Here is a 22,194-nt window from a genome sequence, read left to right as displayed (position 1 = left end):
TAAGGCCATCCAATCCAACTCCCTTCATCAGGGCAAGAAAACGTAATCAAAGCCCTCCTGACAAAGAGCCATCCAGCCATAGATATAGAGATAGATAGATAGATAGATAGATAGATAGATATGATTCACACACAGAGAGAGATATAGTATCATAGATTTGAAAGGGACCTTTAAAGAAGGGCAATGATATGTTGCATGTTCCAGGGTGGGCAAACCAGATACTCTCCACATCAACACTGACAAAGAAACAGCAAGAAATATTGTTTACCCACAAGCATCAAGGAATTACATATATAAGAAACCAACACTTTAAAGTAATGAGAAAGTTTTCCAGATCACCAGACTGGGCCACAGCAACGCGTGGCAGGGGACAGCTAGTAATAATATAAAAATGCTTATTGTTTATACTTAATATGATATTCAAGTTGTTTTACGTCATTTTATTTTATTGCATGCTACCATTATATCTGATATTCTAAATGATTTTTTTTTAAAAAGGAAGTAGATTCATTTCAAATCTGGCATAAATCTAGTGCTGACAAAACGTATTTGTGAAAGAGTAATATATAAATGAATGCATCAAACAGCCAATTCAGGTGTCCAATTTCCCATAAGGCACACACAATTCCATGTTTATATTGTACCTTGACAGAAGGGTACATGGGAGCTCCACTGGCCAGCTGCATTGCAATGCAAAGTCTTAGAGCCATCGAGCTGAAAGCCATCTTCACAAGAAAAATCACACGTTGAGTTGTAAGCAAAGTCACCAATTGGGTTTACACAATCCATGGTTCCTCTTCTGGGTGACTCAATTTCCTGACATTGCTTAACTGAAAGTATAATAAGAAAGAGTAGTGTAAAAGTTAGAAAGGATGTGAGCAAACCCCCCAAAATTTCCACAGAGCAGAAGTTGGTTATTTTATACCTAACTTCAAGGATTACTCTCCCACAATTTCTATTTCCCCCCATAAATTAGAAAAAAACCTCCTGACAGTAAGGGCTGTTTCTGTGGAATATACTGTCTCAGAGTATGGAGGAGTCACCTTCTCTTAAGGTTTTTGAGTAAAGGCTGGATGGCCATCTATCAGGAGTGTTTTTCCTGTATGGCAGAGGGTTTGACTAGATGTCCCTTGTGGTTTCTTCCAACTTTATGATTCCATGATTCTCCCCAACAGCTAGTCACTTCCCAATGCCAACTTAGCAAATTTAGGAAATTGTTTCAGTAGTTACAAAGGGATATCTTCCAGATTAAATGATTATATTTATGCTGGAATTCAATGCAGACTTAAATGGGAATATTGCTCTCTGAACTTATGAGGTCTTCCTTCTAAATGCACAAAGAGAATTGCACAGTTAAATTTAAATTTTTAAATTACCTTGAACAGGCAGGATTACTTTTAATATATGTGTGTTATGGCGACAATTTTTATGCTTAAATTTTGCTTTGTTAATCTTATGGTTATGTTGTTTTTTACTTTGTATGTTTTGTGATGTTACCTGAGAACCACTCTGAGTCCCCTCGGGGAGATGGAGCGGTATATAAATAAAGTATTATTATTATTATTATTATTATTATTATTATTATTAAATGGGCACCAATATTCACTTTCTCTCTGAAACATATACTGTATACCTTAACTTCCAATTGTTGATATCCTTTCACTCTCCAGTTCCTAATACACAGCAATTAAAACAACTGAGGTCCCATCTAATAATAATAATAATAATAATAATAGTAATAATAATACTTTATTTGTACCCCGCTACCATCTCCCCAATGGACTCGGTGCAGCTTACATGAGGCCAAGCCCACAGCACATCAATAAACAAAGGCAATAACAAATAATCAATACAAACAGTTAAAATAAAATAAATAAAACTCAAAAACAAAAAAATACACAATAAGCAATAAACAATAACAATAATAACATACACCTATGGCTGGGCCAAATGTAATAATTAAAATTTAAAATGCTGGATATGAAGAAGGTAAGGTACCCTAGGATAAGGTTTTCAGATAAAGATGAGGGTGTACACTGCTATATAAAATCCAGATTATCTGCTTTGAACTAGATTATATGAGTCTACACTGCCATATAATTTAGTTCAAAACAGAAAATCTGGATTTTATATGTCAGTATAGATGGGGCCTAAAAGTTTCTGCCTCACTTTATCACTTTAAAAAAATCTTCATTTCTAGTGAAGGGAATGGAACAAGGCATCTAATCAAAATAACCAATTCAATATGCTTTAAAGGGGTTCTTTGAGATGTATTGTCGAAGGCTTTATGGCAGGAATCACTGAGTTGTTGTAGGTTTTTTTTGGGCTATATGACCATGTTCTAGAAGCATTCTCTCCTGACATTTCGCCTGCATCTGAGGATGCCTGCTATAGATGCAGGGGAAACGTCAGAAGAGAATGCTTCTGGAACATGGCCATATTGCCCGAAAAACCTACAACAACCCAGTGTTTTGAGATTTTCCAAGACAAGAATTACATCCAGCAAGAAACAATGTTAACTTCAATCACATGCATTTAAGTGCATAGGTTAACAGCAATTTTTAAATACTTCTGTTATTAACCTTTGTCTGCAAACAATGGGCGGAAACCTCTGCCTTTTTCACTAGACCTCCTAAATGCTACTGATGCCTGAGAGGTGAATGTTGAAATGGAATTTAGGAAGAAGGAAACTTTGAACCTTGGCACGTTGGCGCGGGGGAACTCCATTCTCCAGATTTTTCACACATAATGCTCTCTGCTCCGCTGATTGCAAATCCCTCAGCACATTTAAAGTTGCAGGTAGACTGATACTGAAACTCCCCATACACATGGGAGCAGTTGAAGTTGCCATGATCAGGAATTTTTAGCGGCTTGCATTGAACAGCTGAGAAAGAGAAAAGGAAGTTGTGGATTTCGCAGGCCACCTACAATGACCACTTAATGCACTTCAAAGCTAGTTCTGAAGAAAGTGGTTATGCTGTACAGCTGATTGCACAGGAAATCCTGATACGAGTTTGAGATCCGGATGGTGATGACACCAAATCACAGAGTGCTGATGCACATCAAGGACTTTCTTTCACACACTTTTGTGGGTGCTGTCTGGCCACCGCAATTAGAAGATGGCTTCAAACTGCATTAATTAAATTTAAATGCCATATAATCCAGATTATCATTGCAGATTATCTGCTTTGACCCGGAAGTGCTGGTTTTAACCTTTAAAGAGGTCCTCAAACTAAGACCAGGGGGTCGGATACGGCCTTCCAAGGTCATTTACCTGGCCCTCGCTCAGCGTCAACCTAAATCTGAAACAACTTGAAAACACACAATAACAACAATCCTATCTCAACAGCCAAAAGCAGGCCCACACTTCCCACTGAAATACTAATACATTTATATTTGTTAAAATTGTTCTTCATTTTAATTATTCTATTGTTTTTTAAGTGTTTTTTTGCACTACAAATACAATATGTGCAGTGTGCATAGGAATTCATGTTGTTGATTTTTTCAAATTCTAATCCGGCCCTCTAACAGTTTGAGGGAGTGTGACCTGGCCCTCTGTTTAAAAAGTTTGAGGACCCCTGCCCTAAACAGTTCTGGCCCAGATTACCTGTCTGAGCGTATCTCCTGCTATGAACCATCACGAAGCTTAAGATCGTCAGGAGAGGCCCTGCTCTTGATCCCACCACTCTCGCAAACGTGGTTGGTGGGGACGAGAGACAGGGCCTTCTCGGCAGTCCCCCCCCCCCCCCCCCGTCTGTGGGACTCTCTCCCTAAGGACATCAGGTTGGCCACCTCCCTCCTGTCCTTCAGAAGACAACTGAAGACCTCACTCTGGGGCCAGGCGTTCAACTAGAGCAGTGATTCTCAACCTGGGGTTCCCAGATGTTTTTGGCCTTCAGTTCCCAGAAATCCTAACAGCTGGTAAACTGGCTGGGATTTCTGGGAGTTGTAGGCCAAAAACATCTCGGGACCCCAGGTTGAGAACCACTGGACTAGAGGATAGCAGCAATAGGGAAAGGAATTTTGGAATTTTTGGGACATTGGATTCTCCCGGCTTGGTTTTGTTTTACTAACACGTTAATGTATCCTTAAATGAATGTATTGATCCTGGGTTATATATGTCATTTCCTAATTGAGTCTATCATTAAAAACATGGAAAAGTGTATTAAACTTCAAAAACTTTGTATTTGTGGAACATTCTGCAGTACATATTGCTATAGTTTCTCATAGAGCAGAGGTCTTTAAATTTTTTAAACAGAGGGCCAGGTCATAGACCCTCAAACTCAGGGGTCCTCAAACGTTTTAAACAGAGGGCCAGGTCACAGTCCCTCAAACTGTTGGAGGGCCGGATTATAATTTGAAAAAAACATGAATGAATTCCTATGCACAATGCACATATCTTATTTGTAGTGCAAAAACCACTTTAAAACAATACAATAATAAAAATGAAGAACAATTTTAACAAATATAAATGTATTAGTATCTCATCAACCTGCTTTTGGCTGATGAGATATGATTGTTGTTGTTGTTGTTGTTGTGTGCTTTCAAGTCGTTACAGACTTAGGTTGACCCTGAGCAAGGGCCGGGTAAATGACCTTGGAGGGCCGCATCCGGCCCCCGGGCCTTAGTTTGAGGACCCCTGCTCAAACTGTTGGAGGACTGGATTATAATTTGAAAAAAGCATGAATGAATTCCTATACACACTGCACATATCTTATTTGTAGTACAAAAACACTTTAAAATGAAGAACAATTTTAACAAATATAAACTTATCAGTATTTCAATTGAAAGTGTGGACCTGCTTTTGCCTGATGAGATAGGATTGTTGTTGCTGTTGTTGTGTGCTTTCATTTCAGATTTAGTTGACCCTGAGTGAGGACCGGGTAAATGACCTTGGAGGGCCGTATCGGGCCCCCAGGCCTTAGTTTGAGGACGCCTGTTATAGAGTCTCAACTAATTCAATGCCGTTTGTGGCAGCCACAAAGCTGAAGTTTCTGGAGTATAAAAGCTACTTTCAAAGTACTGCATAAAATGCATAATTAAACAGGAAATAATACTTTCAAACCAGAAACATTTTTTTCCGATTTTTTTTTACATAGTGCTATTGATAAACAAGAAATAAACATTCCCCCTTAAAATGTGGTTTCAATGTGGATTTCTTTTTTCCAATGCTAAGTTTTGTCCTTTTTTTGCCATGTTTGGCAAATTCTAGTTTAAGATCCATAGACAAATTATATGCACTGTTGTGTGCACATGTGTATTTTATATACATTTTTCACTATGTGTATTTTATCCCCATGTACATGCATTTTGGAAACATTTTCAGATTAGAGAAACTGTTTACACATTGGTGTGAAAATGGAACAAATTTCACCCCCTTTAATCTATATCTATTGAAACCATGTCTCCTCAAATGCTAAATCCTGTTTACCTGGAATAGAGGGACTCCTCAATTCAAAACAGAGCCCGGATTCCAGAGGAAAGTGATAGCCCTTGGCTCAGAGTGTCGTTTCCTAGTTCCTGGGCATTGGATAATGCCCTGCTCTGCCAACACCTGTCATGAGAGCACATACCTATGCATTGTGGTATCTCAGCAGTCCAGTTGCCAGAGGGCAAGCATTGCAAGGTGGCCGGTCCACTCAATTCAAGTCCTTCTTCACAACTGAAAGCACAGCTGGATCTATAACTGAAATCGCCCAGAGGATGGTTGCAGTTCATGCGCAGTGGCTTGTGAATAGCACTAAGGTCCCTGCATTTAACAACTAAATGGAAATATAAAAGTTATGCCATCATTTTGCAAAAAAAACCACCCTTTTTTCGAGCCTCACCCACCCCTCTCCAAAAAGATGCTCAAGTTATTTTCTTCACAGGATTTTGGTGGAATTCAAGTGCTTGTGATCTGAATTCTTGTGGACTTAAAATGCCAACCATTTCTGGTCCTGCGTTTGTTTGGAAGCATCATGATAAGCACTTTATATTTCATGTTTTTCAAAATATGACCTAATCTACTCAAAACCGCAACAGCCCAGTCAAAATGACGGCAAAGATTACTTTATTAAATGTGCCATTTAGAATTACCCACACTGCAGTTTGTATTGCGATAAACTGCAAAAAAAATGACCTCTATACAGGCCATGATCACATTCTAACTTGCGCATGTTTACTTCGAAGACCCATTTAAAGTACAATCCCATAATATGTATCTGAAACTTTTAAAACAACATATTCACGGTTTATTTTTTTTTCACGTGTGCAGCAGATAGTTTTAGCTATTGTATTCTACCCTATGGTACAAGCTGCTTTAGCACCCATACTGGAAGAAAAGTAGACCATTACATTTAGTAAACATCTGAATAAATAAATAAATCCCATTAAATTCAGCAGAATTTCCTTACAAGATGATTGAGTTTAATTACTCTGTACATTAAAGGTAAAGATTTCCCTGTGACATTCAGTCTAGTCACGTCTGACTCTGGGAGTGGTACTCATCTCCACTTCTAAGCTGAGGAGCCGGCATTGTCCGTAGACGCCTCCTAAGTCATGTGGCTGGCATGACTGCATGGAGAGTCATTACCTTTCCACCAGAGTGGTACCTATTGATCTACTCCTATTTGCATGTTTTCAAACTGCTAGGTTGGCAGAAGTTGAGGCTAACAATGGGAGCTCACCCCGTCCCGCAGATTCAAACTGCTGACCTTCTAGTCAGCAAATTCTACAAGTTAGCGGTTTAACCCGTTGCACCACCATGGCCCTTGTACATTACATTGAAATTATACATGATTTAGCATGCACCAATTTGCCCCAGGCTGTTAACAAAGGGAAGCAGGGAAGAGGAACCATTGTTTGAATGCAGTTGTACGCTTCCCGCTATTCCTCCTCACTACTCTCCTTTTCTAGTCTGCCTTTCCATACAGTCTAATGAGGAAAAAACTGCCTTGGAGAAGGGTGCATGGAAAAGAAATGGACAGCAAAGTTTGAGGCAAAAGCTAGACTATATTCTCTCTTTGAGAAAAACCACAAAAGTTAAATTTTCGATGTTTATTACAAAACCTTTGAGACTAAGGACTTCATCCCATGGTCTTTGGGAATTGAGACCTGATAGGGAAAGATGGGGTAAAGTGGAGGAAAGATGGCGGAAGAAGCTGAAAGGATGTGGGATGGATGGCCATCCCAGAAGGTGGGGAAAGACAGGAGGGAACAGGGTAATATGTCTCTATCCACTTTATTCTGCTTTCCCCCTGACCTTCTGATGAAATCCTAATGGACCCTTCCACACAGCCACTTCATCCAGAATAGAAGGCTTGGTTCACTCTGGATTGCCTACACAAGCACCACACAAAACAAGTGAAAGATGAAAGACAGTCCAAACACCCACCATATGACTGAAACTACATTCTGCCTCCCTCAAAACACAGGAGTTTATTTTGTTTTTTCCTTTGCCTCCTGGCAACCAGCACCAAGGATTGTTTAAGAAGCCCTTGAAAACCGGGCAAGATCTTCAGCATTCCCATGTCAATGCTGAATCCTTCCTCTCCTGGGCTGTGCAGCAGACTTATCCTTCCTATGCTTTTCCTTTGCTACTTCCTGTGTCTTGTTCAAATGCAGCGGATCTTCCTGCTGAAATCAGGGAGTTTGGTGAGTTTTTTAAAATCTCAGTTTCAGGGAGATGTGAGTTGGGGGGGGGGGGCATTATTGGAACACTCTCAATCTTAATCCACTTCAAAATCAGTTATATTGCCTGAATGGGGCCTAAGAAAAAGAAATTTAGGGCATACGTTTTCATGGACTCTAGTACCTTTCATTAGACACAATATTTTATTATCACATTTATCCTATTATCACTTATTTTATAAAGCTGTTATCCTTCCAACCCTGCTATACGCCTGCAAAACGTGGATTGTCTACAGACGTCACATGCAACTCCTGGAACAATTCCATCAGCGCTGCCTCAGGAAAATCCTGCAAATCTCTTCGAAAGACAAGCGGACAAATGTCAGCGTGCTGGAAGAAGCAAAGACTACCAGCATTGAAGTGATGGTTCTCCGCCATCAACTCCGCTGGACCAGCCACCGTCTCCCAAAGCCCTGGAGGGCTCCAGCTGGAGGTCAGCTGTGACCAGCAGTGTTGTAGAATTTGAAGAAGCACGAATGGAGGACAAAAGAGATAAACATGCCAAGAGGAAAGCGTGTCAAGCCAACCCTGACCAGGACCGCCTTCCACCTGGAAACCAATGCCCTCACTGCGGGAGAAGACGCAGATCAAGAATAGGGCTCCACAGTCACCTACGGATCCTCCGCACACTGACCCTGGAGGACCATCCTTACTCGGACAACGAGTAGGATCACGTAAGTAAGTATTATCATTTATTTATATTGATAACAGAGTAGCAAGTTGTTTCAAGTAAGCCATTGTAAATATAGCTGCAACTTATTGTACGTTTTGCTTTTCATGTTATTCCAGATGATGAAGTTGTTAATTAACCTTATGACATGAGCTAATGCTGATTCTCATGCACTAATAAGAGCTGAAGTCTAGGCTGAGTACTCATAAGCCACGAAGAGATGGAAAACAACTTATGTTACTTTGTAGAAAATTATTCATGGCAAAAATAATGGAGCAGTTGTTTAACCAGAAATAGATGCATAGCTTGCCTACCTACTACTTGAGAAACTGAGACACAAACTATATGTAATGTTTGGTGCATAATTCGCCCTTGTATACCATGTTACTTTTTAATGAAAAGAAGCAACCCAAATGAGAAGCCCTTAGACCAGTGGTTCTCAACCTGGGCTCCCCAAATGTTTTTGGCCTTCAACTCCCAGAAATCCTAACAGCTGGCAAACTGGCTGGGATTTCTGGGAGTTGTAGGCCAAAAACATCTGGGAACCCCAGGTTGAGAACCACTGCCTTAGACTAATGATGCGACTTGGAGGGAAGAGAACTTTATTTCCTTTCCTTCACTGGGCTCCTTACAGCATTCCTATAATTCCCAACGAGAGCAAAATTCTGATGTGTTCCAAACTCACCATATTTGCACTCAGGCCCAAAGTAGCCAGGATAACATTTACAGGTATGGTTTCCAATGGTCTCCACACACTCACTCCGTTCATTGCAGGAAGAAGGGTGACAAGAGGCTATAAGGGGAAAAAAGACAGAACCGTCCATTACAAAAACTTCTGACCCTCTCCTGAATCTGCTTAAAATTATTTTTGATCCCGATCAACCCCTGGCAAGTCACATTAGTGAGTTTTTCACAGAATCACAGAGTTGGAAGAAACATCTGTTGCCTCCTCAATCGTGGGGCCCAAGCGGCAACGAGGAGGAGGAATAGGAAGGTAAAGAGGGCGAGCGGGGAAGAAGATCCCCTCCACGGAGGGAAGAAAAAGCTTTGGCAAGAGGCCCAGGCAGCAACAAGGTGCCCCCCTCTCTCTCACACACACTCAGTGTTCACTTGCTACTTACATTCTTTAAAAAAACAACAACCGTGAAGCAGCAAGGCTGCAATAAGTGAACCGCAAAGTAGCGGGGGACCACTGTACACATGTTTCAAAGGAGTTAGGTCAATTAAATTCACCTAGATTTTCTTCTGAATGTAAATTTCAGGCAGCTCTAAGACAAAAAACCCGCCAAAATATGGAAAATTTAATTACCTTGATAGCATAATGCTCGCTTTTTCTTAGTACAAGGTTCATCATTCCACTTTCCAGCCTCCCGGTCTCTCTTGATGTAAATCTCAACACAATCCTGGTTGTCTCTTCTGTTGTTAGGCTCTCGATAAGCCCAGTTTTCTGCCTCTTTTGTCAGCTTCTTGTTAGTTCCCACCCAGGTCCAAGTGTTGTTAATCTTCCGGATCCCAATCCAGTAGTATTTTTTGTAGAAAGGGACGACAGCATTTAGATAGGCAATTTCTTCTTGGTTTTGGATTGCTACCAAGTCAGTAAACCAGGTCTGGCAAAAAACCCTTGCCTCTCTCCAAGTCAGATCTGATTTATCCCCGTAATGGTAAGTCCAGGCATCCACACCCACGGGAAACAAGAGCCCTGCCAGAACAACAAGCAAAATAAGACCAATATTATCTCAACTTACCAACAGATATTGATACAACTGTATCGCTGTTATTTCAGCCATCATTTAATTACAATTTACCCCTCAATCGTGTGCAACAGAATATTGTAACCTCGCTTTAATAACAGTTAAAGCTTTCTGATTCTAAAAGATTCGTGACAGGCAGGAATTAAGTAATTCGGAGAAGCTTTTCCACCAGTGTTTCTACTGAAAAGCACAGAGTCCCTTTTTGTACATTAAGACATTCACAGAATCATTGAATCATAGAATAATAGTTGGAAGAGACGACATGGGCCATTTACTCCAACCCTCTGCCATGCAGGAAAAGCACAATCAAAACACCCCCAATAGTTGGCCATCTAGCTTCTGTTTAAAAGCCTCCAAGGAAGGAGCTTCCACCAAACGGACAGGAGCTACTATCAGTTTGTCCATCTTTAAATAGCAGATCCCTTTAAAGTAATGGTTCTCAACCTGTGGGTCCCCAGATGTTTTGTCCTTCAACTCCCTAACAGCTGGTAAGCTGGCTGGGATTTCTGAGAGTTGTAGACCAAAACACCTGGGGACCCACAGGTTGGGAACCACTGCTTTAAAGCAATATCACCATCTCAGAGGTTGCCTAATACAGATAGAATATCCCTTTTGCAAAACGCTTTAGAACCAGACAAGTTTCGGATTTGGGTTTTTTCTTTCCAGATTTTGGGATGCCTGCATTGGAGATGTGACCAAAGTCCAAATATGACATTCATGTATGTCTCATATGCAACTCATACACATAGCCTGAAAGCTGTTTCATGCAATACAATTTTTTGATAATTTGGGGATGAAATAAAGTTTGTGCACACTGAACCACCATAAAGCAAAGGTGTCACTTTTTAGCCACCTTTATGGACAATTTTGGATTTGGGAGTTTTTTTTTTTGGAATTTGGGAATTCCAGCTAAGGTATTCACAATGTGTATCTCTGTCTTGTCATGCTTGTTTTCTCCAGATCTTTTGCAGGACACATTGCTTATTAAGCTTTTTGAGTTGACACATCTTTTCATTGAGTCATTTTATTTTACAGCAGTTGTCAAAAGCACATGCCTTGCTGTGCCTTCCATCCTACTGCATTGAAACTTGACTTGCAGAGGGCTTATTTTGTGCCTTGTGCTTCCCCGAGTGGCAAGAAATTACACTATGTAGCAAAATCTGAAAAAAAAATCTGTTCCTGGTTTGAACATGTTATTTCCTTTTTCATTGTGCAGTATTTACTTTGAAAATAGTTGTTATACTCCAGAAACGTTGTTTTTGTGGCTGCCACAAACTATGTTCAACTGTATATTGTCAAAGGCTTTCATGGCTAGAATCATTGGGTTGTTGTAGATTTTTCGGAATGTATGGCCGTGTTCTAGAAGCATTCTCTCCTGACATTTTGCCTCTGAGGATGCCTGCCATAGACGCAGGCAAAACATCAGGAGAGAATGCTACTAGAATATGGCCATACACCCCGAAAAATCTACAACAACCCTATGTTGAACTGGTTGGGATTCTACAAGATATTATTTGAAAAACTATAGCAAAATGTGCTGCAGGATGTCCCACCAAAACAAAATTTTTGCAGTTTAATAAACTTTTCTCATGTTTTATGATAGAACCAATTAGGAAATGGAATTTATAACCCAGAAACAAAAATTGTTAAGTTGTTAACAATTTTTGTTTCTGGGTTATAAATGCCATTTCCTAATTGGTTTTTTCGGGCTTTATGGCCATGTTTTAGAGGCATTCTCTGCTGACGTTTTGCCTGCATCCATGGCAAGCATCCTCAGAGATAGTGAGGTCTATTGGAACGAGGAAAATTGGGTGGAATGACCAGGGTGGAGCGAGATGTGAATGTTTCAACTAACCACCTTGATTAGCATTTGATGGGCTGGTAGTTTTTTTGTTAGTGCCTGGGGTAATCTTTTGAGAGGTGATTAGCTGTCCCTAATTTTTTCTTGTCGGGAATTCCCCTGTTTTTGAGTGTTGTTCTTTATTTACTCTAAAATTACAACAGCAAAACAACATCTCTATCTGATGTCAGTAGCAGAATCAAAGGAGTCCCAAAGATGTTTCTGGCTATATTTTTTTCTTTTACCTTTCCAATGTTGTGTCATATTATTCAATGTCAAGATGAATTTGAAATCAGTATGACAATTGTTCTGGTTAAATGTAACAAATGCTTACCCCACGCGATGACAGCTAACAGCACTATGTGTTCATCTGCCTGTTTATCCTGGAATCTTCCACTGGCCTCTCCTGTTGGCTGGAAAATAAAAATTGCAATTGAAGAATCATGTCCCTGAATTGTCTGCTTAGATCAGGGGTCCTCAAACTAAGGCCCAAGGGCCGGATGCGGCCCTCCAAGGTCATTTGCCCGGCCCTCACTCAGGGTCAACCTAAGTCTGAAACGACTTGAAAGCACACAACAACAACAACAACAACAACAACAACAACAACAATCCTATCTCATCAGCCAAAACCAGGCCCACACTCCTCATTGAAATACTAATAAATTTATATTTGTTAAAACTGTTCTTCATTTTAATTATTTTATTGTTTTAAAGTGTTTTCTGCACTACAAATAAGATATGTGCAGTGTGCATAGGAATTCATTCATGCTTTTTTCAAATTATAATCCGGCCCTCCAACAGTTTGAGAAACTGTGACCTGGCCCTCTGTTTAAAAAGTTTGAGGACCCCTGGCTTAGACCTTAGTCTCAATAAGGCCTCTTCTACATACACCGCCATATAAAATCCAGATTATCTGATTTGAACTGGATTATATGGCAGTGTAGACTCACATAATTCAGTTCAAAGCAGATAATCTGGATTATATAGCATTGTAGAAGGGGGCTGAGTCTAATTAATTATTTAAACACATCTTTAGTGCCTTATTACTGTAATGAAAAGACCACTAACATAATGGCAAATGCTGAAGTTCCAGTCTTCATCATAATAGTCTTTATAGCCATATCCTCAAAAGAATAAAAAATATGAACACAACTGCTTTAATATCTAACAAGAAATTTGTCCTACCAGCTTTCTTCCTTACCAACAGTGGGTCTTTCATAAACTCTAACCACTCTACATTATCTTGCAATATAAGAAGAATAGTTGAATAATTGTATTTTCTCTCTAGTCACTGTGATTTCTGTAGCGAAGAGCAAAGAGATCATAGAAAGGTGAGTGGGCCGGCTGATAATGTCATGGTGTGTAATACAATCATCAAAATGTCCTGGTATTGCTGCTAGACGTATTCCACTAATCTACTTTTGCTGGACTGCTTTATTTACTTCTCTAATGCCATCAAAGGTGGAAAGTGTTGGATACAAAATAATTAGTTGTTTCACTTTACTCCCTAATTCGGATGCTAGTTATTTAGGATCAGGCATTGGGGAAATGTTTCCCTACCTTTAATGAAACTATGTGTTCTAATGTTAAAGTTTTACTTTCGATTGTTTTGTAAGACTGAGCTTATTGTGATGAAGTAGCTTTAAATTAACAGTTTTTTAATGAAGAATATCAGCAACGAATTTGTGATGTGTTCTCTTCAGTTTGTTTCCTATAATATAAATGGGTAACTTATTTATTTCGTATCCAAAGCATTGTATAAATTAGTATAAAACTGATAAAAATAGAAGGTGTGCAGGCAGCTAAATATCTTTTGACCAAAAACGGGCAACAGCAATGGCATTGTCTGTAGCCTCTAACAATTCCTCCTCTGTACATGAGGCAGGGCACAATGGACAAGCATACAGATGCAGAGATGTCTGTTCTGCTCCACAGTCACACAAGGTATGGGATTCTTTTAGGTAGTGCCATTTTGCCAGGTTGTCTTTTGATCTGCCCACTCCGCTTCTGAGTCTGTTCAGGGACTTCCAGGTTGCCCATTCTTGGTTTGCCCCTGGAGGAAGACCCTCACAGGGGGGGGGGGGGCATCCAGTTGGGATTTCCTGGTTTAGCTGCCCAGAGGGATACCCTTGCTGTTGCTGGAGGGACGCCAAGAAGAGTGGTAGTTCTCATAAAGTTTTTCCTTGATTTGAGTCTACTGGGAGGAGGCTGGTAGCCATGTAGTGGGAGGTTTTCACAGTGTTCAACCTTCTTTCTCTCACATTTAGCAGCAACTTCCCGTTACACATCGGGGGGGGGGGGGGGCGCAATGCCAGCTAGCTTGTAGAGTTTATCAACAGGTGTAGGTTTAAGATATCCTGTGATTATTCTGCATGTTTCATTCAATGCTATGTTCACCTGCTTTGCATGGTGTATGCCTGCCAAACAGGGCAGGCATACTCGGCAGTTGAGTAAGACAAGGCCAGGGCTGATGTTCTTACTAATTTTGGGTCTGCACCCCGTGTGCTGCCAGTAAGTTTCTACAGGATGTTATTGCATGCAGTTACTTTGTGCTTGGTGTTCAAGTAGTGTTTCCTATATGATAGTGTTCGATCTAAGATGACACTGAGATATTTAGGATGGAAACAATGTTCAAACTCTTGACCTTTCCAGGTGACTTTCAATTTCCTGTTGGCTTCATGGCTGTGAAGATGGAAAGCACATATTTGTGTTTTGGCAGGGTTAGGCTTCAGGTGGTTATCTTTTCAGTAGCTGGAGAGCTCTTTCAAGGCATTAGTAAGTTGGAGTTCAACTGTTTCAAAGTTGAAACTAATGGGTAACTAAAGATAGGAAATGATATACAGTGTTGAAAGACGTCAGAGCAATCATTGTCGTAGCCTTGAAATGTATGCATTTTCCAGTACAGCTTTGTGCTGGAACCTCATTAAAAAGCAAAGGGATAGTAAAATTTCTTGCACATTGTTACCCTTTAACAGTAGATGATGCTTTAAAGGAGTCCTATACAACTTGGACCAAATTAAAATAGGCTAAACCTTTTTGGCCACAATCCAAAATCAGCTTATTTTCTGGACAACCAGGGGAGTGGGTGGGATGCCTGAATAGCTATCAGAAATTTTCAATTGAAATCTTTTGGTTTTAAAAGTGCGTAGTGTTGGCTGGATGATCATAATACATGGTCCATAGTCTATACTCAACCTCAAGATTGAAGATTGCTTCAGTTTGGCATCCATTTATTTATATATGCAAAATCTGAAACCACATCATTTGAACCAAGGGAACATTTGACGAATTCATTTTCAGTATTCACTCATGGATAATGGACATACAAACAATATGTTTAGGCCTGCTGATATTGAATTGAAATATAGATCATGCAATTTACTTGAATTTTACGTTGTTCATTTATTTTGAGTTTTGTTTCTATGTTTTCCCATTTCTCCATAATTATATTCAACCTGTTCGTTTCTAAAATCTGAAATAATTTTTGTAATGTTTAGCATGGATAAATGGAAAAACGTCCTCACTCCAAGGAACTTCAACATCTGGATTATCATCATCCAGCCAACACTACGCACTTCTTTTAAAAGCAATAGATTTCAATTGAAAATATTTAGTGTGTGGTTTCAGTGGCCTGAAACTAGGTTCAATTTTGCCTCAAGCAGTTAACAATTTCCTATAATTATTATACATTTTATTATTTAATTAAATATTCAAAATTGTAACATTGTACATATTTATTCTATCAGATGAGAAAAATCTAGCATTATATGGGCATGTCATGTAATCTATCAACATCATTTTACTATTTCTCATTTCATATTTCACTTAGAGGCTTTAGTTGAGGATAAACAACATATATTGTTATATGCTCAACATGCATGCTTACTTAAGGTACTTAGAGGAAGCATGTGATACAAATGCGATCATTATGGTCATAAAGATCACATTTTTGATTCTATATGATTGATGTTCCTATTATTTTTCACCTTAATGCCTTAAGCGTTATACAATGAGACAGGAAGTAGCGTCCTTGTGCTGCCAGGAATAGGGAAAACTATCATAACAATAAATTAGCACACAATTAAATATTAAAATAAGAGGAAGATTCAAAGTTCAATGCCTAAGGGCAAGAGAAGAGACTTATTCAACATGTTGTTGAAGGCTTTCATAGCCGGAATCACTAGATTGGTGTGTTTTCCGGGCTGTATGGCCATGTTCCAGAAGCATTCTTTCCTGGCGTTTTGCCTGCATCTATGGCAGGCATCCTCAGAGGTTGTGAAGTCTGTTGAAACTAGGCAATTGGGATTTATATATCTGTGGAATGTTCCTTATTCAAGAGTTTTAACACTTCCCTTAGAAACAATGAGAAGGATGCTAACAGTACCATCCTTTGTGTATCTTCCTGGCAATAAACACCATTGTGTTCAACAAGTATATTCCCAGCTACATTGAAAGAATGTACTCTAAAACAAGGCTTCTTAAACTTTTCTGGGACCCCTTTTGGCTTGAGAAATTGTTATTTGACTCCAGGTATATCTATACAAATAAAAATGTAATGTTCATTTGTGGGATTAACATAACTCAAAAACCACTGGATGAATTGACACCAAATTTAGACACAATACACCAATCAGGCCAACGAGTGAACATCACTCATAAAAACACTGAAAAACACAACAGAAGGGACTTAAAAAGCCAAAAAACAAAAATTACATTACAACGCATGCGTAAACCCATCTATATCTATATCTATATCTATAAAAATGCTCTGGGCATAATGAGTACCTTAAAAACAAAAGAACCAATGGACGAAATCACACCAAATTTGGCAACAAAACGTCTCACAACACAAGGAGTGATTATCACTCAAAAAATATGATTTTGTCATTTGGGAGTTGTAGTTGCTGGGATTTATAGTTCACCTACAATCAAAGAGCATTCTGAACTCCATCAATGATGGAATTGAACCTAACTTGGCATAGAGAACTCCCATGACCAACAGAAAATGCTGGAAAGGTTTGGTGGGCATTGACCTTGAGTTTGGGAGTTCAAATCAAATCAAATCATTTATTTCGGTCATTGACCAGCACAGAAAATAGTCACATTTTCATACAAACTTGGATTGTTTGGTACATTAAAAATATAAATATAACGACTGAAGCACAATATGGGTGAGGGAGCGGAAGGGAAGGGGAAACAGGGTAAAAACATACAATGCCCAGATCCATCACCAAATTGTAGATTCAGAGAAGAAGATTACTGGACACACAGTTAACTTTTGGGACCAGTCATTCCCTGACGGATTTTGTATGCTGCTGCACAGAACTTTGCAACATTGTAGGTTGTAGCTGAATTAATATCTGCAAGTAGCATGGAGGCATAAAATTGTCCTGAATGGCCTGGGTGCTTGTATATGAGAAGTAAGATAAGCCTGGCACGGATATCCCTGTAGAACGGGCACGGAAGGAGCACATGTTCTATTGTTTCTACATGACCCAAGTCACAGGGGCTGAGTCTCTCTGGGAAAGGGATCTTCCAGTAGCGGCCTTCGAGTACAGCGGATGGGAGAGCGTGGCATCGAGCCAGGGTGAAAGCCCTTCGATGAAGAGGAACCTCTAAGTTTGTTAAATATGCCATAGGGGAGGCAAGATATCTGCTATCTTCATTGATAAGGAAGGTTGGAACCGAGGCCAGATCTAGTTGTCGCTCTCTGTCTGTGATACGTTGTTTAATTCTACAATGTAGATCAGTGGTTCTCAACCTTCCTAATGCTGTGACCCCTTAATTCAGTTCCTCATGCTGTAGTGACCCCCCCCCCACACCATAAAATAATTTTTGTTGCTACTGGTGGGGTTGGGGGGGGGATTGATTTTGAAATTTGGGGTTTATAGTTCACCTACAATCAAAGAGCATTCTGAACTCCACCAATGATGGAACTGAACCAAACTTGACACACAGAACTCCCATGACTAACAGAAAATACTGGAAGGGTTTGGTGGGCATTGACCTCGAGTTTGGGAGTTGTAGTTCACCTACATCCAGAGAGCTCTGTGGACTCAAACAATGATGGATCTGGACGAAATTTGGCACACGCACTCAATACGCCCAAATATGAACACAGATGGAGTTTGGGGAAAATAGACCTTGACATTTGGGAGTTGCAGTCACTGGGATTCACAGTTCACCTACAATCAAAGAGCGTTCTAAACCCCACGAATGATAAATCGGGGCACACTTCCCACACTGAACCCCCATGACCAACAGAAAATACTTAAGGCCATCTAATTCAACTCCCTTCATCAGGGCAAGAAAACGTAATCAAAGGCCTCTTGACAAAGAGCCATCCAGCCATAGATATAGATAGATAGATATAATCCATACACACACAGTATCATAGAATTCAAAGGGACCCTTAAAAAAGGACAATAATATCTTGCATGTTCCAGAGTGGGCAAACCAGACACTCTCCACTTCAACACTAACAAAGAAACAGCAAGAAATACTGTTTACCTTTGCTAAGGATTATAGTTCTGTGACAGTTCCTAGAATTGTGTGGGACATTATTGCAGTTACATGTTTGTAATGCAAACATCCGCACTAGTATTCGTGCTCACTTAGAGGCATATAAAGAGGGTTGTGATGTGAAAGACAGTTTTTACTAGTGACCATTGTGTGGCCTTGCCTCTCAGAAGAATGGACTGATGACAGAAATTGATTGCCTCCCTTCTTTTCTCCAGATGCAAAGGGAAACGAGAAAGGGGATAACAAGTTGAAGCCAAATTAAATAAGGGGGTTGTGTTGAATTAGTGTCACAACATATTTTATTTATTTCCCAGAAGAGGAATCAAGGTGACATACAACAAAGCAATATCTATTGTCGAAGGCTTTCATGGCTGGAATCACTGGGTTATTGTAGGTTTTTCGAGCTATAACATGGCCATATAGCTTTAAAAATCTACAACAACCTACAAAAATCCTAGAACATGGCCATATAGCCCGAAAAACCTACAGCAACCCAAAGCAATATCTGTCTCAAACAGAATTTCAAACAATGTGAAAATATATCTTTAATTCTAGTACGGTAAAATTTCCTTACAACCCACACCCTTAAATGCACAGATAGAATCATAGAATCATAGAGTTGGAAGAGACCTCCTGGGCCATCCAGTCCAACCCCCTGCCAAGAAGCAGGAATACTGCATTCAAATCACCCCTGACAAATGGCCATCCAGCCTCTGCTTAAAAGCTTCCAAAGAAGGAGCCTCCACCACACTCCGGGGCAGAGAGTTCCACTGCTGAACGGCTCTCACAGTCAGGAAGTTCTTCCTAATGTTCAGATGGAATCTCCTCTCTTGTAGTTTGAAGCCATTGTTCCGCGTCCTAGTCTCCAGGGAAGCAGAAAACAAGCTTGTTCCCTCCTCCCTGTGGCTTCCTCTCACATATTTATACATGGCTATCATATCTCCTCTCAGCCTTCTCTTCTTCAGGCTAAACATGCCCAGTTCCCTAAGCCGCTCCTCATAGGGCTTGTTCTCCAGATCATTGATAATATTTATTTCAGTTACCTTTTTTGCAAGACCAAGCATTGTTTTGCTTTAATATCAAGTGTAACATGGACAGGTTGATGGGCACGCAAGGGCCACAATCTAAAGACATTTACTAACGGTAGTGGAGGAGCCCTTCCCATTTGTGTATCTCTCCAAATTGTTGTTGATACTAATTTTAAAATACTGTCTAGAGCTGCAGCAACATACAAGCTGAGCATATTTTTTATCCATAATTCCGAAATCCTAAACTCTTCGAAATTGTCCACATGAGTGACTGAGATATTGACATTATTGAGAGTTTGGTATTTTGTATCCAAAATATTAAAAATATTGGGAATAGAATTACCTTCAGGCTATGTGAATAAAGTGTAACCAAAACATAAATAATTTCATGTTAGATTTTAATCCTATCTCCCATTATGAACATATATGTAATTACAGGTATTCTAAAATCTGGGGGAGGGGGGGGGGGGATCCAAAATAAAAACACTTCTGGTCTTATGCATTTGGATAACTCAATCTGAATATTTTTAAAAGCCGGCATGGCATAAAGTTCAACTTAAATCAGGGTTGAATCCGGAATTATACTTCCCAATTTGGTTGGAGCCTTCCCATCCTTTTATATATGTAACTGTATATTAATAAAAATGTACTGTTCGTTTGTGGGGTTAACATAACTCAAAAACCACTGGACGAATTGCCACCAAATTTTGCCACAAAATACCTACTAATCCAAGGAGTGACCATCACTAAAAAAATGATTTTATCATTTGGGAGTTGTAGTTGCTTTGATTTATAGTACACCTACAATCAAAGAACATTCTGAACTCCACAAATGATGGAATTGAACCAAATGTGGTACACAGGACTCCCATGACCAACAGAAAATACTAAAAGGGCTTGGTGAGCATTGACCTTGAGTTTGGGAGTTGCAGTTCACCTACATCTAAACAGCACTCTGGACCAAACTTGGCACAAATATTCCATATGCCCAAATATGAACACAGATGGAGTAGGAAATAGACCTTGACATTTGGGAGTTGTAGTTACTGAGATTTATAGTTCACCTACAAACAAAGAGCATGCTGAACTCCACCAACGACAAAATTGGGGCAAACTTCCCACACAAAACCCCCATTCTTAAGGCCATCCAGTCCAACTCCCTCCATCGGGGCAAGAAAACGTAATCAAGGCCCTCCTGACAAAGAGCCATCCAGCCATAAATATAGATAGATATATATATGATTCACACACACACAAATACAGTATCACAGATTTGAAAGGGATTCCTAAAGAAGGACAATAATATGTTGCATGTTCCAAAGAAGGCAAACCAGACAATCTCCATATCAACACTAACAAACAGCAAGAAATACTGTTTACCCACAAGCATAAAGAAATTACATATATTAGAAACCAACACTTTCTCATTACTTTATTTTCCAGATAACGAGACTGGGCCACAGCAACGCGTGGCAGGGGACCGCTAGTATGTCATATATTTTTGTATTTGTTCTTACCTATCCAATACTCCAGGCCACAATCTAGTAAAAATGAAGGTTTTAAAATCGATGTCAATCATTTTTATTATGACCAAATTGTATTTTGAGTCCTCCCCTGACTTTCATGTTTATAGTCGTTTCTGCAGATGCTCATCTAGCCATTCCTCTTAGGCCATGGGGTTACCTCTGGTCCTTTTGAATTTTAATGTGCTTCCTTGCTATACCTGTTCCAGGCTACAGCAAATAGCAAATTCAACGCTATTTCATTCCTAAATCTGTATCCTTTGGAATTCTGTATATAGAGAAATAAAACTGTACTTACCATTTTTATTGCAAATCCCTCTGATGGCTCTTTTGCACGCTTCTCCTTGTGTGGGTTGGCATAAACACTACACCTCCTTCCTCTGTGTAGACTTGTGGTACCAACACTTCCTCTGGAGTGTAGAAAAGCTGATTGCATCCTTTTCCTATTGCCTTCCTCATCGTACCGCCCTCTCAAAACTTCATGCCATTAACTCCTTGGCAATTGGTACAGTTTATGCATGCAACTGTGTCTTTTTTAATGTTAGAATAAACTCAGCTCTAGTGTCATATGCTCATGAAACAGGAATAGTAAGGGAACATCCATGTCCTGTGGCATGTTGTCAATTAAGGGTTGTTCCAGATAGGCACTATATCCCAGGCTCTGATCCCAGGTTTTCTGTTTATCCCAGATTATCTGGTAGTGGGGACTCATATGATCCAGGTTAAAGCAGAAAACCTGGGATCAGATCCTGGGATATAGGGCCTGTCTGGAAGGGCACTAAAATGTTTGTTGATAAGCAATATGTACTTGACAGTAAAGTTGTAGCCAAATTCAGTCAAAGCCAAAGTTTGGGTGAAATTACTGTATATACTTCAGTATAGGCCTAGTTTTCAGCCCTTTTTTAAGGCTGAAAAAGCTCCCCGCGGCTTATACTCGAGTCAGGGTTATTTATTATTTTCCTCCTCCTCCTCCTCCTCCTCCTCCTCCTCTTCTTCTTCTTCTTCTTCTTCTTCTTCTTCTTCTTACTACTACTACTACTATTATTACATTTATTACATTTATTTATTATTATTTATTTACAGTTCTTATATTCCGCCCTTCTCATCCCGCAGGGGACTCAGGGCGGATTACAGTAAACACATATATGGCAAACATTCAATGCCAGTTTGACAAACAACATTTAACAGA

The 22,194-nt window shown here is 39.7% G+C and overlaps 1 protein-coding gene across 1 annotated transcript in view; it reads right to left on the bottom strand.

Annotated features, from left to right (window-relative positions):
• LOC132774345 (P-selectin-like) overlaps positions 1 to 21,441 on the bottom strand; it is a 44,791-nt gene extending 23,350 nt beyond the window's left edge. Inside the window, exons 1-7 of the mRNA XM_067467659.1 lie at positions 21,304 to 21,441; positions 12,267 to 12,345; positions 9,651 to 10,040; positions 9,027 to 9,134; positions 5,574 to 5,762; positions 2,699 to 2,884; positions 645 to 830 (exon numbers count right to left, since the gene is read on the bottom strand). Coding sequence (XP_067323760.1) covers positions 645 to 830; positions 2,699 to 2,884; positions 5,574 to 5,762; positions 9,027 to 9,134; positions 9,651 to 10,040; positions 12,267 to 12,345; positions 21,304 to 21,441 — 1,276 coding nt within the window. The remainder of the gene's footprint in view (positions 1 to 644; positions 831 to 2,698; positions 2,885 to 5,573; positions 5,763 to 9,026; positions 9,135 to 9,650; positions 10,041 to 12,266; positions 12,346 to 21,303) is intronic.
• Positions 21,442 to 22,194: the final 753 nt, after the last annotated feature.

The sequence above is a fragment of the Anolis sagrei genome, chromosome 4 (assembly GCF_037176765.1).
Source record: "Anolis sagrei isolate rAnoSag1 chromosome 4, rAnoSag1.mat, whole genome shotgun sequence".
In the NCBI taxonomy this organism is placed as follows: domain Eukaryota; kingdom Metazoa; phylum Chordata; class Lepidosauria; order Squamata; family Dactyloidae; genus Anolis; species Anolis sagrei.
This window is presented reverse-complemented; position numbering and strand designations above follow the sequence as displayed.